Source organism: Amblyomma mixtum, chromosome 5 (assembly GCF_055824585.1).
Source record: "Amblyomma mixtum isolate Tamu chromosome 5, ASM5582458v1, whole genome shotgun sequence".
Classification (NCBI taxonomy): Eukaryota; Metazoa; Arthropoda; class Arachnida; order Ixodida; family Ixodidae; genus Amblyomma; species Amblyomma mixtum.
In genome coordinates, this window is record NC_143016.1 from 340087 (window position 1) to 355203 (window position 15117).

At 43.0% G+C, this 15117-nt stretch overlaps 1 protein-coding gene across 2 annotated transcripts in view; it reads left to right on the forward strand.

Moving 5' to 3' along the window:
• Positions 1-15117, forward strand: part of Prp40 (pre-mRNA processing factor 40) — a 41787-nt gene that overhangs the window by 19083 nt on the left and 7587 nt on the right. For both annotated transcript variants that reach the window (XM_089542899.1, XM_089542900.1), the window contains exons 16-21: positions 4369-4425; positions 4500-4580; positions 10304-10399; positions 11169-11252; positions 11394-11484; positions 12091-12143. In XM_089542899.1, coding sequence (XP_089399025.1) covers positions 4369-4425; positions 4500-4580; positions 10304-10399; positions 11169-11252; positions 11394-11484; positions 12091-12143 — 462 coding nt within the window. The remainder of the gene's footprint in view (positions 1-4368; positions 4426-4499; positions 4581-10303; positions 10400-11168; positions 11253-11393; positions 11485-12090; positions 12144-15117) is intronic.

Sequence of the window (15117 nt, forward strand, 5' to 3'; positions counted from 1 at the left end):
GCACCTAATCAACTGCAAGAATTCTTTTCCTTTCTTGGGGCAGCAAAGTAGAAAGGCGTGGATGTAAAGTCTCAAGGCAGGCACTGAGTTGGCATCTACCCTGTGCCTTTTGTTCTGTGTCCGCCATCATTGTGTGCACGAGGTGAATCAACTAGCTCAAGAGCATGCCCCGAGAAAAAATTTGCGTTATTCTGGAATGGTCAATTTACTAGAAGTAAATAACTGGTTGGTACTTTTGTGTTAGTCCAGAGAAATTATAATCTCCAGCCTTGGTCGCACAAATAATTCACTGAAAGTAAACTTGTTGACAGCCTTTGTAAGGCTTCAATGTAGTACTGCAATGTGATGTATTCAGGTAGCCACATCAGGTTAGCCATATTGATGCAGTTTCATGATTTGTACCTTATATAGTCACATGCACCTCAGTGAAAATTAGAAATGAATGACAGCCAGATGCAGATCACTTTACCTGAAAGGTGAAATTTCTCTTGGTGTATGTTTAGTTTTGTTTGTGCACTTACAGAATTGAACACTAATGTATATTGCTACACAGGCATCAGGTGAGCATATGCCACATTTTCTGGTCCGTAGGCTGCACATGTGCATAAGTTGCACCAGTGTAATAAGACGCACCAGCTCATTTGGTAAGAGCTACAAAAATGTGGCCGGGACCCTTCGTTAGAGTGTGTGAAAAAAATGCACGCTTGCGTCAGCTTCTGTGTGTAGATGATTCTTGAGCTTTGGCTATAGCATACTTTCATTCCACAGTCTGCCTTTTTTTGTCTTCATCGACCGGAGCACTCGTGCGGCTTTCTGTTAGCTCTGGGTCATTTTTTCGCACAAGTCAATGTGTCACCATGCTGCCGGTTCCTATTATCTGGCACATATTTAGCGGCATGCAGCTTGGAATTTTGCATCGTAACCCTTTCTAATCGCAGGCAGTATCAGGCTGAGCAAGATCAGCACATCACACATGTGAAGCCAAACGAAATTTATGTAGACAAAACTGATCTTGAAAGGGAAACTATTGAGAGCATGGTTGGACAGGATGTGGCGGTCATCGCGTTCAGTCCAGCAGTGAGGAGATTGTGATTTTTTCCTTAACATTGCATTTTAGAAAGAACTCTTTTTTTTCCTCTTTTGCTCATTGATTTTATATTCAAGCTTAGTTACTGGGCATGGCAAAAGTGGTGCGCAGTGGTGCATAATTCATGGCTATAGATGAGTTGCACCGATGAGAAATTAAAAAAGAAAAATACCGTAAAATACGGTATTTGAAACAGAGTTTTTTGCTTTTGTAGGTGTGTGCAGTAAAGATAATGAAAACTAGCTGAGAGTACTAAAACATGATGTGAATAAGAGGCTAAAATTTGGTCACGAAAGTTTATCTCTGTGTGAAGTGGGTGTCAGATAGCTCTGATGACATATCCAGTCATGTGTAAGCTTTACAGCATGCTGTGATGTAAGCCAGCCTTCACGGGTAAAATATATGTGGCAAGTTTTAATTATATGCTGTATTTTTCTTGATTTGGCTTTGATTAAGTCATTCGCTGTCAAATATTGGTTAGTTCTAACTTGAGGGAATTTCTAGTGGCTAGACTGAAAGCACCACCATTTATGCTAAAGACAGCATGTACTAACAGAACTATTTGAAGTTTAAGTTGCGCGGGCTGTTGTGCAGCCACAGTTCATTAGCACTAAATACTAGAGGTGGTTCCAACATGCCACCTGACACATGCTCGGATAACTCGATTATGTCCAATGGTTGAAATTTGTTCTTCGATGGAAACGCCCAGGGGCCATGACCAACAGGAGTGGAAACTAGAGCCTGGTTCCTAACCACAGAACAACCAGTTGTGAAGTTGTTTAAACCACTTTTGCAGGTTTGCTCATTATGGACATGCACCTCCTTTTACTGCTCTTTTAGTTTGCAGTGTGCCAAGTTGTGCAGAGAAAAACTGTAATAATTTGTAACTAGTACAACATTATCAGTTGTGTGAAATGAGTGCTGGCCAACCTGCACAATGCACAAGTTATAGTGAAATTGTTTGTAGTGGCCACTTATGACTGCAAGTTTGGATTATCATTACACTCAGTGATTTGGTTATTTAATTATTTACAAATATACTGCTATCCCATGACATGATTACCCCATGATTATCAACCTCACAAAGATTTTAATTGAACATTGCATATTTTAAACACATTCTGTATGACTAGAATTGCTTGAACTCATAGATGTCAAATGTAATTGTATTTACTGTCACACTCATCTCTACACTCATCTCTAACTCGTAACAGCATGCAATGTTTGTTTGTGCCTAGCGGTGTCTGCATTCTTGTGGGTGATGAGCAGAATACCAAAAATATTTTCCATGATAATGGTAAGAATTATCAGTGGCAAAAAAAATAGTTTGTTTAACATTTTATGTCACTTTTAGCATGTGAACATAAGAAAATATTGTGCTGAATTGGGTGTGTTGTTGCATATTTCTGGTTATTTTTATTGTGATTCCTAAATACCTCCAGGTCTTTTTTTTTTTTTTTTTGCTGAAACATTTGTCCTGCCTTTGCGTATGTACGAGGTGTGTTAGCAAAGTAATGAGACTAATTTTTTTGTAACCATGAATTTTATTCTTTTTACATATCAAGGTTATGCCCTTTAAAATAGCACCCTTCTGCATTTACACAGCGACGGAGACGGTGTTTCCAATCTTTGTAGCAGTTCTGGAAGGCTTCTGCCGGAATACGTTTCAGCTCATCTGTTACACTCTTCTGGACATTATTCAGAGTACCAAAGTGACGCCCTTTCAAGTGGGCTTTGAGCCGTCGAAATAAAAAAAAGTCACAGGAACCGGGATCCGGTGATTAGGGGGCTGAGGAACCACAGGGATACTGTTTCTTGCCAAAAAAAATCATTAATGGACATTGCCGTATGACAGGATGCATTGTCGTGGTGAAGCATCCGTGTCCGTGCAACGCCTGGTCGCACACGTGCAACCCGTTTCTTGAGTCTTTTTCAAGAACTTCACGATAAACAGTTTGATTGAGAGTTTGTCCTGGAGGCACCAATTCCTTGTGGACGATCCCCCGACTGTCAAAAAAACAAATGAGCATCGATTTAATTTTCGATTTGCTCATTCTTGCTTTAATTGGACGGGTAGAGTCTGTGGTGTGCCACTCCCGACTTTGGCGTTTTGTCTCGGGATCATATTCAAAAATACACGATTCGTCACCTGTTATAACGTGATTGAAGAATTCTGGCTCCCTCTCTAGGCACTCCAGAAGATCAAGGCACACATCTTTTCTGTTGTTCTTCTGCTCAGTGATGAGGTTCTTTGGAACCATCTTCGCACACACTTTCCGCATACCAAAATCCTGTGTTAAGATTTGATAGACGGTAAAAACGTTCAAAATCAACTCCTGACTCATCATTCTCACCGTGAGTCGACGATCTTTCTTTACAAGAGACTGCATTCTTTTCACATTGTCATCCGTTCTTGAGGTCGATGCTCGTCCTGCACGAGCTTCATCATCCACTTCTTCTCGGCCTGCTTAAAAGAACTTGTGCCATCTGAACACTTGTGCCCTGGGTAGTGAATGTTCTCTATAAGACTTTTTCAACTTTTCATAGGTCAGAGTAGTGGTTTCGCCAAGCTTCGCACAAAATTTAATGGGCCAGCTTTGCTCATACTTTTGCTGGTCCATATACATAGCGCACATGACAGACGCAACTTCTCTTAAGACGCTCTCAACAATCGTATAGCAACTGCAGCAAATTCAAATTGGTGCTGAGTCAAGGGCACGATCCAGCCTAACTGCTGTATGAAGAGGGCGACAGCAGCGCTGTCGGTTCCCGCACAGTGTTGCCATTCTCATTACTTTTCTAACACACCTCGTATACTGCACTGATGAATAAACTAACCTTAGCATTGAGGGTAATTGAAGTAAAGAGCACACATCTCTTTTTATAGACCGCCGCGGTGGCTCAGTGGTTACGGGGCTCGGCTGCTGGCCCGAAAGACGCGGGTTCGATCCTGGCCGCGGCGGCTGAATTTTGATGGAGGCGAAATTCTAGAGGCTCATGTACTGTGCGATGTCAGTGCACGTTAAAGAACCCCAGGCGGTCGAAATTTCCGGAGCCCTCCACTGTGGCGTCCCTCATAGCCCGAGTCGCTTTGGGATGTTGAACCACAATAAACCAATCTCTTTTTATAGTACATTAATAATGAGTTTCCGATGGTTGGTTGTCTAAATGTTGTGTGTTGCTGTGGAGTGTGGCACAGTATGATGTGATGTGGGCAGGCTGTTCTCTAGCTACTCAGTGCTTGACCAGTGCATTTTCTGGGCATTTGGGCATGTTTGCAGCTGCTGGAGAAGGCGGGGGCCCGGGAGAAAGAGCGGCTCAAGGAGGAGGCACGCAAGGTATGGTCTCTCTGATGCCTCCCTGGTTTTGTGCCTACGGTTGATGCCTTCCTCCTGTGTCATTTTTCTCACAGCAACGCAAGCTGGAGAATGCCTTCCGTGCCATGCTGAAGGGGGCCATGCCATCCATTGACAGCAGCTCGACCTGGGACCAGGTGGGTCATTTATTGAAGGTGTAGTTGGATATAACCACCCTCGAAGGAAGCCGTCCAGCTAATGGTGTTGACCAGTTAAATTGATTATGTGGTTTAACCCCCTTGCACCTAGTTGCATGACATCCCAGGGGTTTGTCAGGTGCGAGGGATTATCCACAGATTAGTGGATTAACCCCAACACCATGGCAATCCGTGGGCGCCATTGGCTGAAGGGCCACTTTGAGGAGCATTTGCTGCTTCGTTCTTGGATTGTTGTCGATTATCGTAGTGTGCTGCCGTCTTTACAAACTTGCACTCTCACCCTCTGCTGTCTTGATTAAAGGTAAAGGGGGCTGCACTGCATGGACCACTGTTTTTGAAAAAGTGCACTGCTTACCCACTCCATAAAAAGGAGCTAGAGATAATAGGTGGCTGCCTAAACACATCAGTCGTTGCTTCCTACCTAATCACAATGCATTGAGGAATTCTAAGTTCTGATAAAGGACTTAGGTTGGCCAGAAAGTCTATTATACGTGTGTTCATGCGGGAAATTTCGTGTGGGAATGCCAAAAATGAACAGATGTGTTTTGCATGCCCCTGTCACATGGGCATTTTCAATGGCAGTTCAGTTGTCCAACACAACAACCAAACAGTATTTGAGGAATGTTATGTGCTCATTCAACAGCAGTTCAGGTAATCGTTCGAAGTTCAACAGGTCATCTGACAATATGAGGGTCGATGAACCTGCTGTATCCGCTGGTTCAAAGACATTTCCCATTTCCATGTGTTCCCATTTATGATTGCTGTCCTCGGGAGTACAGGCCCTAATCTACAACATTCACTAATGGAACGCATGTAGTCATGCCAGCGTATGAGAAGGCACCAGAAAGAGTGCTTAAATTTTGAGTTGAGCATATTTTTATTTATAAATGACACGCAGGTAGTGCACTCGTATGATCCAGAGGTGTAACAGAGTTGTGGGGAAAGTTCCATGTAACTGCAGCTGGCTGTCATTCATTTCACCAGCCTTGTGAAGCTAAGCTTAACTGAACTGAGTTGAAACTTCCCTTGTAAAGGGGCTGCAATATAGACGTTATCTTGAGGGTTAATAAAAGTGTACTTGGTCACTGTTTTTTGTTGAATTTTCAGGCTGACATCCAAAATTTTGTAAGCAAGCTTGTGCTCTCCCAGTGTTACTTTGTAAAGAATGAACGCAAAGCTACCATTGATGAAGAAAATGAGGATGGGTGCTCGGTTATACATATAACTTAGTAAGCCTTAGACTATTCTTCATTCTGGTCCGTGTTAGTGAAGACATGCGCTTAATCTTGGTGTTTAAGAGTTGTGTTCAATTAAGTATGTAATATAATCTTGATGGTACGATCACGGTTGGTACAGATTTCAGCATGATAGAAATTTGTAAAATTTCCTGGCTGGAGTGCATTGCATACAATGTGCATAATTTCGGGTGATCCGCATATTCTCCGGCTCCACTACGGATGGTTTGAATGTTCGGGTCACGACTTGTATGACCGAAAAGTAATTTGTAGGGGTATGTGAATATTCAAAGTATTCGAATAGTGAATCTAGTAGCCTTCTATTCGATTCGCTGAACGAATCAGTTACCGCATGTTCAAAATCATTCGAAACGAATCAAATTCGTTGCACTAATTTCATCAAACCTTGCATAAATATTAGCAGAGAAGCCAGCTTTCATGACTTCTGCAGCTACTAGAAGACGCATATATTTTATTTAGAAGCTCCCAGTGCATGTGACAGCATCATGTGACCATTTGGGCCAGTGTTATAGAATCTAATGAAGTCATATATATGTTGTTTTTACTCATGCAGATACAAAGAGTTAGAAAGATAGCACTGCGGTCAGCCCTTCACCACACTGATTTTCCTTGACATATGGAAACTGCGATTTAAATGGGTAGCGGTCGTGCTTACATTCCCTTACACGAAATTTGTTTAATCCTAGCAATAGCAAGCTCTGTGCATGGATGCCGAATAAGAACCACTGGTAAATTAATTAATATACTTTCTGATGCATAAAATCGTCAACACATAAAAAAAAAAGACACATCATAAACAGCAGCACATGTAAAAGACAACAACAAACGACACGCCAGTGCAGAAATCTGCTTATAAATAGCAGTTTCTGATTCATAGCCTGTCTGGTTAACTACCCACAGATATCACGTCAACGAGAAACAATGTGCATCAGATAACTGTAGTAGTGTCTGTTTCGGGGAAAATGGGAGTAGTGATGTACAGCACACACATACATACGTTAGGTGATACAGCGGGCGTGGCAATGACAGAAATGAAGAACATAGTATCCACACAAACATGCGTTATAGACCCACTCCCCCCGGCACCCATGGCAGCGTGCTCTGGCAGATTGCGCCTGGTCGCGAGAGTACGAATGAGCCCACAGCCTGTGTGTGAAGGTGAAAAAATCTGGTCAGTAGCAGTTCAGAAAATTTGCCTACGATTACCTCGCCTCTGTAATGTGGCATCCTGCGACAGCAGTTTGCGGGATTTTCTCCATTGTGCCTCTGCTATCGTGGCCCAAAAGCACGGAAATTTGCTTGCTTCCTCGGTGTCACTGTGGTGTTTTGCATGCCACTGCGAAGCAAGAATGCGATCAATCCTGGAAACGGCAGTTTGCACAAGAGCCTTTGCTCTGCTGCACACAGAGGGCGCTACGGATCTGGACTTGGCTCTCGGCTAGCTCGGCGGTGTAACGCTGTTCAGCTTTCCTCCTCTCCTATGCTCACACTGTTGCCAATGCCGCCAGTGCCACAGAACTAGGAAACGGGCCGTAAAGTTCTGTTGGACTGTAGTTGTCAGGGGTTACATAACACACTCTAAAACAGAGTGCTGCATATTCTGACCTCCCAGGAATGTTAGATGCAAGTTATTAATATTCATGTGGACAACTACAGTAGCAACTCGCGCACACTTGTAAGTAAATGGCAAATCTGACTGATTTGTGCAGCGTTTTTCTTGCGGAGTATGGAGCCATATAATGTTCAATACTTAGTACGGACAGATGTGCCTCTTTGAACACTCTCTTAAGCTCCTCTTTTCAAACATGCTACATTTTGAAGGCTGCAGTTAGGAAAAAGTTGAAAAGAGGACTGTTACAAAATTGTTTCCGTGAAGCTTTAGGAAACAAACTATGCGAGTGTTGTTTCATCTGCTTATTTGACACTGTGGAAGATAGAATAAATGAATAAATAACTAGGCATTTTGTTCATAATACATCTGTTGCAGATGTATGACATCTTACAGTGGCTTTACAATAGCTAGTTTTGTAGGCAGGTGAGGAGAAGCTCAGCCAAAGTTATGAATGAGGAATGGAGGGGATGCGGCAAAGGGATTGAGGAAAGGACGGGGGTGAGGCAAAGCATAGGCAGAGGTAAGTACAGCCTAAGCTACAGGGGGAGTGGTGTACAGGACTGCGTTCAGTTGCCTCATGCACTCTTGCCTCATGCACCAGGTCAGAACACCACCTTGTTTAGTGCTTGCAGAGTTCATGGCGCATTATGTTGTCTTATGTGGGGGTGGGGGTGGGGGGGGGGGGGGGTAGTTCATGACACCATCGATGGCATTGATGAAAGTAGTTGAAATCTTTCGCTCGTTGTTTTCGGATGCTTTGCCCCCTTGCACCAACTCATCATTGCAGTTCTCAAATGCTTCGCCCCCTTGCCCTTAGGCACTGCGAAAAAGCTGCTGCATTTCTCCTCTTCATGTTGCGTCCCCACAGGAACGACCAGCTTGTTTGTTGGCGCACCTTTTTTGGAGGGAAAGGGGGGGGTGGGTGCTTTGCCCCTTTGCATTGTATCACACAACCAGAATCTGTCAAAGTTTTACGCATAGTAGCCGGCAAATAGTGTTATCAAGGAACATGTTAACTGGGAGAAAAATAATGCAACTCTGTGAGATATATTAGCATATGAACCGATAAATTATATGAACAGGGAACATGTCAGTGAGATTTTATTGCATTCACCTGTCATGAAAGTACTAATACTAAAGTGTTAAGTTATAGGGAGAACATTTAAGCATGTAGTGAAAATGCAAAATGATGTAAGGCATGAAGTTGACGCTGTCATGGCTTCCTGCTACATGTGGAACTTAATTTGGGCCATAAAATTTAAGAACAGAGGAATTTAGGCCTCTTTCAGCAGCCTGTAAATGTATGTCAATACAATTTTATCAATTTTTATTTTGCTACTTGACCCCAGATTTGTCAGTGAAGACAGTAAGTTTGTGGAAATGGTTGCTATTATTACTTTGTAAACAAGAAATGATAGAGCTCTAGTATTTAGCTGTAAACAGCACCTTGAGTGTAGTACTGTAATGTTTTTGTGTGGCACTCTTTCTATACTTATTGAATGTAAATTACAGTTCAAAAGCTTCAGCTTGATGTCGTATGTGCCATGTGTTGGTAACTTTTTTATATCGTGCTGCACTAAGTTCAACATAATATGTTCACCCAAGAGTGAAACAAATTTGAATATTGTGTCCAAACCGTTTCATTTTGTTGTCTCTAACAGATTCTGAATCTTGTTATTAGATCTGAAACTCATGCTGTGTGTGTTGTTAGTGTTTCAGAAATAATGCTCTCTAAGGTTTTACTTAATTCTGAGACTAGCTTACAACTAGGTTACTTGCTAGTGTCAGCCCTGCTGCGTTTATGCAGGAAATGTATCCCACCTTGAATCCCTTTCGGAAACATTCCTTTTGGCGACACCTGATTGGCCAGAAGGGACGCAGTTGAGATGCAGGCCCATGTTTTGAAATTTTCAGCTCTTACAGAAGTGTACTGGTGGTTTCCCTGAGGACGAATTATGTGAATATCAATGAACAAGTGAACCTTCATTTCAGCTGCATTGATTTGACCACTGTTGGATTACCAGGCTGTCCTTGCCTTAACACGTTCACTGTAGGAGTGATTTTCGTAGTCCTAATCTCCATGTGTTATGGCTGGCCTGTGGGCCACAGTTAAATTTTCTTGAGTGTGGCATGATCCACCTGTGGGCTGCTGGCGTAACAAACTTCTTTGAGCTGCCAACAGATGGCAGTAGTGACTTTGCATGGGTGCTTTTTGTGGCCGCTTTGAACTTACTGACCTATCTTACAGTTTCATTGTGTGAGACAGCTACTTGCATGCGGGGCGTGACCTATCAGTGACCCAATAGGCAACGAACACTTTGAAATTGGAAAGGAATGAAGGGATGTATTATTACATTCAATAACACACTGTTGCAGTCACCTCTGGTGCAGATGTAACAATATGTCGACCAGCATTTACAAAACATGTTTTGATGGCATTGCTTATCTCTTTGCCATGCAAGTGAGTGGTATTGTCGCATTTGGGTCCTGTAACGCCAGTGAAACGTAGGAGCAGTTCTTGTGGCACACCATAGCAATTTCAGTTCAACAGTTTTGCCAAGGCATTGATTTATATGTACAAGAACAGTTGAGGAAACTTGCCTTGTTGGCAGAGTCGTACGAAATGTTCACTAGATTTTTTTAAGTGTCTTGTTACTGCTCATTTTGTTTTATTTGTTTACTTTTTTGCGTTTCATGCTGTCTGCGGTACAGAAAAAGTGGACAGCGAAGCCAGTTTAGGAAATCAGCAATATATAAGCGTGAACAAGGTTGTTGTCAACAAAGTGTTTGTTACTGTGCTTATGTTAAGACGTGGCACACTGTACGTTATGCAGGTGCGGAAGCAGTTTGAGAAGGACCCAGCCTTTATAAACCTGAGCTTAGAGTCTGAGCGGATGCGTATCTTCAAGGAGTACCAGCTGACGTTGGAGGCAAGTGGCACCCATTTGATGCGGCGAAGCGTGTTTTGTTCCTTGGTAGCATTAAAAATCATAAGTACTAGTGACCAGGATATTTCAGAGTGCTGCACTAAGCACGGTTGTATGCTACTAGGTTTGCTTGCAGCAGTTATACACTACGTAGTTGCATCACCTTGTATTAGGGAAGGAAATGCTGGAAGGAAATCATGACCGCCTGTCATGATTTCTTTCAAATAGTTTTGTGTCATAATTAGTACTGTGTGCCTATCATACATGCATGACTCTTTCAGGCAGGAACTGAAGTGTGTCGTGCTGGGTTGAAGCTTCTTTTTTTCTTCATGCTGCCATCAGACTAAGCACAGAACACCAGCTGAGAAAATATTCTTCTGGCCATTATATAATTTGCTATACATATACACTAATCTAATGAAAAAAGGCATATTTTAAGCATGCAAATTTGGTGAAATTTTTAAACCCCATATTATTATTTTAAGCTTTGCGACGTGGTAATCCTCGTCTTAAATTGTTGTGGTTTCAACTAATATGATTTTAAAAGGTTGTTCACCATGTACAGAGTGATAGAAAATGGCTTCAGATATTAGCTTCACTTAGGTTCATGATTTATAATCACTGGAAACCACTTTGCATTGCATTTGGTTGCAGATTTGCCAGGCGTGTCTCTAGGGTGCCACATAGTATGCACATAGTATGCTTCGCAATTCTTGCACTACAGGGTCGAGTAAGTGGACTTACATTAGATGTTGCTTTTTTTTTTTTTTAGGAGGCCTGCAGCCACCATCATAGCAGATCCAAAAAGCATGGCAAGAAGGCAAAGAAGAACAAAAAGCGCTCCAGGTCCCGCTCGGTATGTGTTCCGCAAGCCTTCACTGGCAGTGGGCATAGAGCTCTTTGCATTGCATTCCTCCCTCTTGCATATATATTAATTAATTAACATTATATGGTGTACGGTCATGCTGGGGTCTCATGTGTTCACATTTCTCTACAGGAGAGCGACTCGGATAGTTCTTCCAAACATCGGAGCAGTCGAAGAAAGAAGCGGTCCCGCTCAGAGTCTGATGAATCGGACTCTGACAGTGGTAAGTGCCTGGTCCTAAGTCTCTTGAAAGCTGCATATTATTGCAGTTGTGTGCTGGCTGAAAACTAGCATTGCATTAGGCACCTTTTGCAGCTTTATGGCACTGACACTTGTGGGATGTTTTCATTGTTTAATGCAACGATACCTTTGGCTTGAATGGTTACCAAATTGGCATTTATGAAATTGTCATTTTTGTAGAAGTTTTTAGTTTGATGCCATAACCACGACCATTCTTTGAAGCAACAAAGTTTATTGTATGACGGAAAGCACACATCACCAGCATGTTCCTGCTAGTCATACATTTTTTTTCTGACTGTGTAGAAGAATAAAAGGTATGCTTTTAAAGGCAGGATTGACACGTTAAATTTGTCTTCTGTGCAGCTGTTGTGTTTGGATGAAAGTCAGCATCTCTGGAAAATCAAGTTATTTCGAATAAATTCTTTTCTGCTTTGCAGATGTCAAGTTTATGGAAAACCTCTGTTGGTGCTTTTCATTTTTGTGATGGGTTATCACTACCACCTGTAGATGTTTTCCTTTCTTCAGATAGTGTGTACAGTGTTTACCTGTAGCTCATTGCAGATGTGTTCAGCGTATTTTTTCTTTTCAGACTACTCAGCCAAACGGAAGAAGAAGGACCGCAAAAAGAAAAGGCGAAGCAGTGTAAGTTAAGGCTTACAACTGGAGCTCTTGATGTGTCTTGTAGCAGCACGTGCTTCACAAACTTACACCAGCACTGAAGTAAATACAGGGCATACAAAGTAAAAGAATCCACATGATTCACTATGAATGTAGGGTCACTTCCACATAGTGTGTGTTCTGGACATCATGGTGTACATACCACCTTGACCTCTTGTCATTTTTGCTTTGTCAAGCCAAGTTAAAATTGGTGTGCTGCCAAAAAGCTGCCTTGTCTATGTGTGGCTATATTGCTGACGCACAAAGGTGCAGAAAATGTGCAACCTGTACTGGCTCGCTCACGTGAGAACTTGTGAATCGAGCCTATCCATTAGCTCAATACAACTAATAATGTTTCTGACTAGAGCATAAGCTAGTTTAACACTAGCCGATTGTTAAGTTGATTTATTCTCTGTGGCAAAACATGACTGCTTGCTCCTACTGCCTGTTGTAACATTGCGCACAAAGATCTTGGTATCCTCTATCGAAAGCCAGTGATGGTTGGATTCACTGGCTACAAGGTAAGCCTTGTTGTCACTATATCTCGTGTGACATTCATAAATACATCTCTTGGACTGAATGTAGTGCTGTCGCCACTTTTTCAGTTTTATTTTAGTAGGAGTTGGCACTTGCTGACAGCTAAGAATTGTACCATTAGGTGTGCTAAAGATTGGCTACTGTGGCCATATCAGCTCTTTTTCATTTCGTCTTCATATGTAGACAATAAAGCACGCGGCTGCCTGCATGTTTGTCACTGTGGAACAGAGTCCTGAAATGAACATGGATGTTATGTGCCACATCACAAAACCTTCGTTTCGTACCGTATTTACTCGCATAATGATCGCACCCCCGAATTTTGTTGGAAAAATTAATTTTTTTATTCCCCGCGTAATGATCGCACCCCGAACTTGCCGCGGCAATTTATTTTATTTATTTATTATTAGTACCTCAAATGCCCCTTGGTGTGGGGTATTACATGAGGGATGGGCATAATGTTCAAGTGAAGAGTGGTTCGATGGCAGTCTTGAAGGAATGTGGGTCGGAGTGGTGCACAGCGTCGACAGGCAGTTTGTTCCAGTCCCGAGCGGTCTGAACAAAAAACGAACGAAGATGGGCTGTGGTCTGTGCTGGGGGCGGATAGACGGCTTTAGGATGGCTGGTGCGGCTTGACTGTCGATGAAGTGGTAAGATTGCTGAAACATTGAGTGGCGTATTATAGAACTTGTGAAAAAGGCATAGCCTGAAGATGCAGTGTCACTGAAGTGACTGAAGATGCTTTTCAAGATTAGTAAGATTAGCTCGTGATTTGAGTGCAGTGACACTGGAATGATAGGAGTAGTCTGAAAAAATAAACCTTGCTGATAAATGTAAGATAAGTAAGTGTTTTCACAGATGCTATCTGCTATCTACTTGCTATCTGTCTGACAGATGGCACATGCAGATTACCATCTTGCTCTGTCAGCATTGCAGCGGCAGACGCCTGTTGGTTGACCTGCGGTCACACGGGCAGTCTAAATGCGGTTATGCTTAACCGTGCTTAACCGCGGATACCAAACTTAACTGCGGTTATCTCGAATCACGGTTTGCCGTTGTCGCAAGTCTCGCCACCGTTCTGGGTTGCGGTGCAACGAACGAAGCGACGCGGTGATCCGGCTAAACTTTATTGTTCTCGTAAATAATAAGCCCTGGGATATATGGGAACGTCAAAAATGGATCTTCCTTGAGGATCGCAGGCCTGTACCGAGTTGCTGGTAGGAGTAAGAATTGCGATGCAAGCTAGTTTTACGTTTGCAGCAGTGTAGCAGCTGCCGCCGTTGCAGCGCGAGTGACCCGATCTGCGTGACCAGCTCCGCTGCGAAGGCATCGCTGAAATCGATCGTATATATGTCATTTAATATGAAACAATGAGGTTGTCATCAAGGCAGCGCTATAGGTAGAACATTCATTATAGCGTTGGTCAATTCAAAAGCGCCGTCCATTGCGGCTTCTATACGAAACAAGTTAGGCCTAGCGACGACTAGGGAGTACTATGGTAGCGTCGGCTGCATAGAAGCCCATACGTTCAAAACATGGCGGCTCGTGGTACGCAGCCAGCGCCGTCTTCGAAATGCGTGGACAACTAAAAAGTGACGTCATAATTAAAACAAAAACGCGACGTTGAAGTCACGTGTTTTAGTGACGTCATATTTGTGACATCAGCGTCATGTGCTGCTTGGTGGGAAAAATTTACTGCTGAACGCCGCGACGCTTCAGCGCGACACCCGACACGAGAACCAAGAAAGAAGACACGACGAGTGCCGACCACCAACGCTATTTTTAAGTAGTCAGTTCTCGTTGTGCCTTTTTCCTTCGTCCTCGCCTCAGGTGTCACGCTGAATGTCGCAGGTGTAGCGCTGAAGCGATGAAATGTGACGCCGCCAGACAGGTTATCGCTCGCACATCGTGCAGCCGCACACCTCTTTTTTGCGTACGGGGGCCCCATGGCCACAGACCACGGGGGCCACGGGGGCCTTTTGGGGCAAAAGCGACAGAACCGCACCCGACCGAACGAAACTACACAGAAGCACTGGCAAAAGGGAAAAGCGGAAACTGTACACGAACGATGCACACCAAGAACTCGAGCAACAAGCAACAAGGAAAAAGTAGGGCTAGCAGAATCGCGTTTCAAACAAAAGCAAGCAGAATGGTCAAAAGATATGACAAGGGTATGACATCAGAGCACCGTCAACCTTGGCATCGTTCGTCCCGCTGCCATTGCCGCTGCTCTGAGCGAACGCTGTCATAAAAATTTTTACAAAGCAAGCGCTATACTTTCTAACAAAATGCACACAACTAAAACATTTTAAAAAGGAATCACTGCAATTGTTTTGGAATGCTTTTGAAACACAAAATATGTCCTAATTATTTTCCTCTTCTAGTCGTGTTTGTCCACTCATTTCATTTTGGCGCTTTAGTTCCA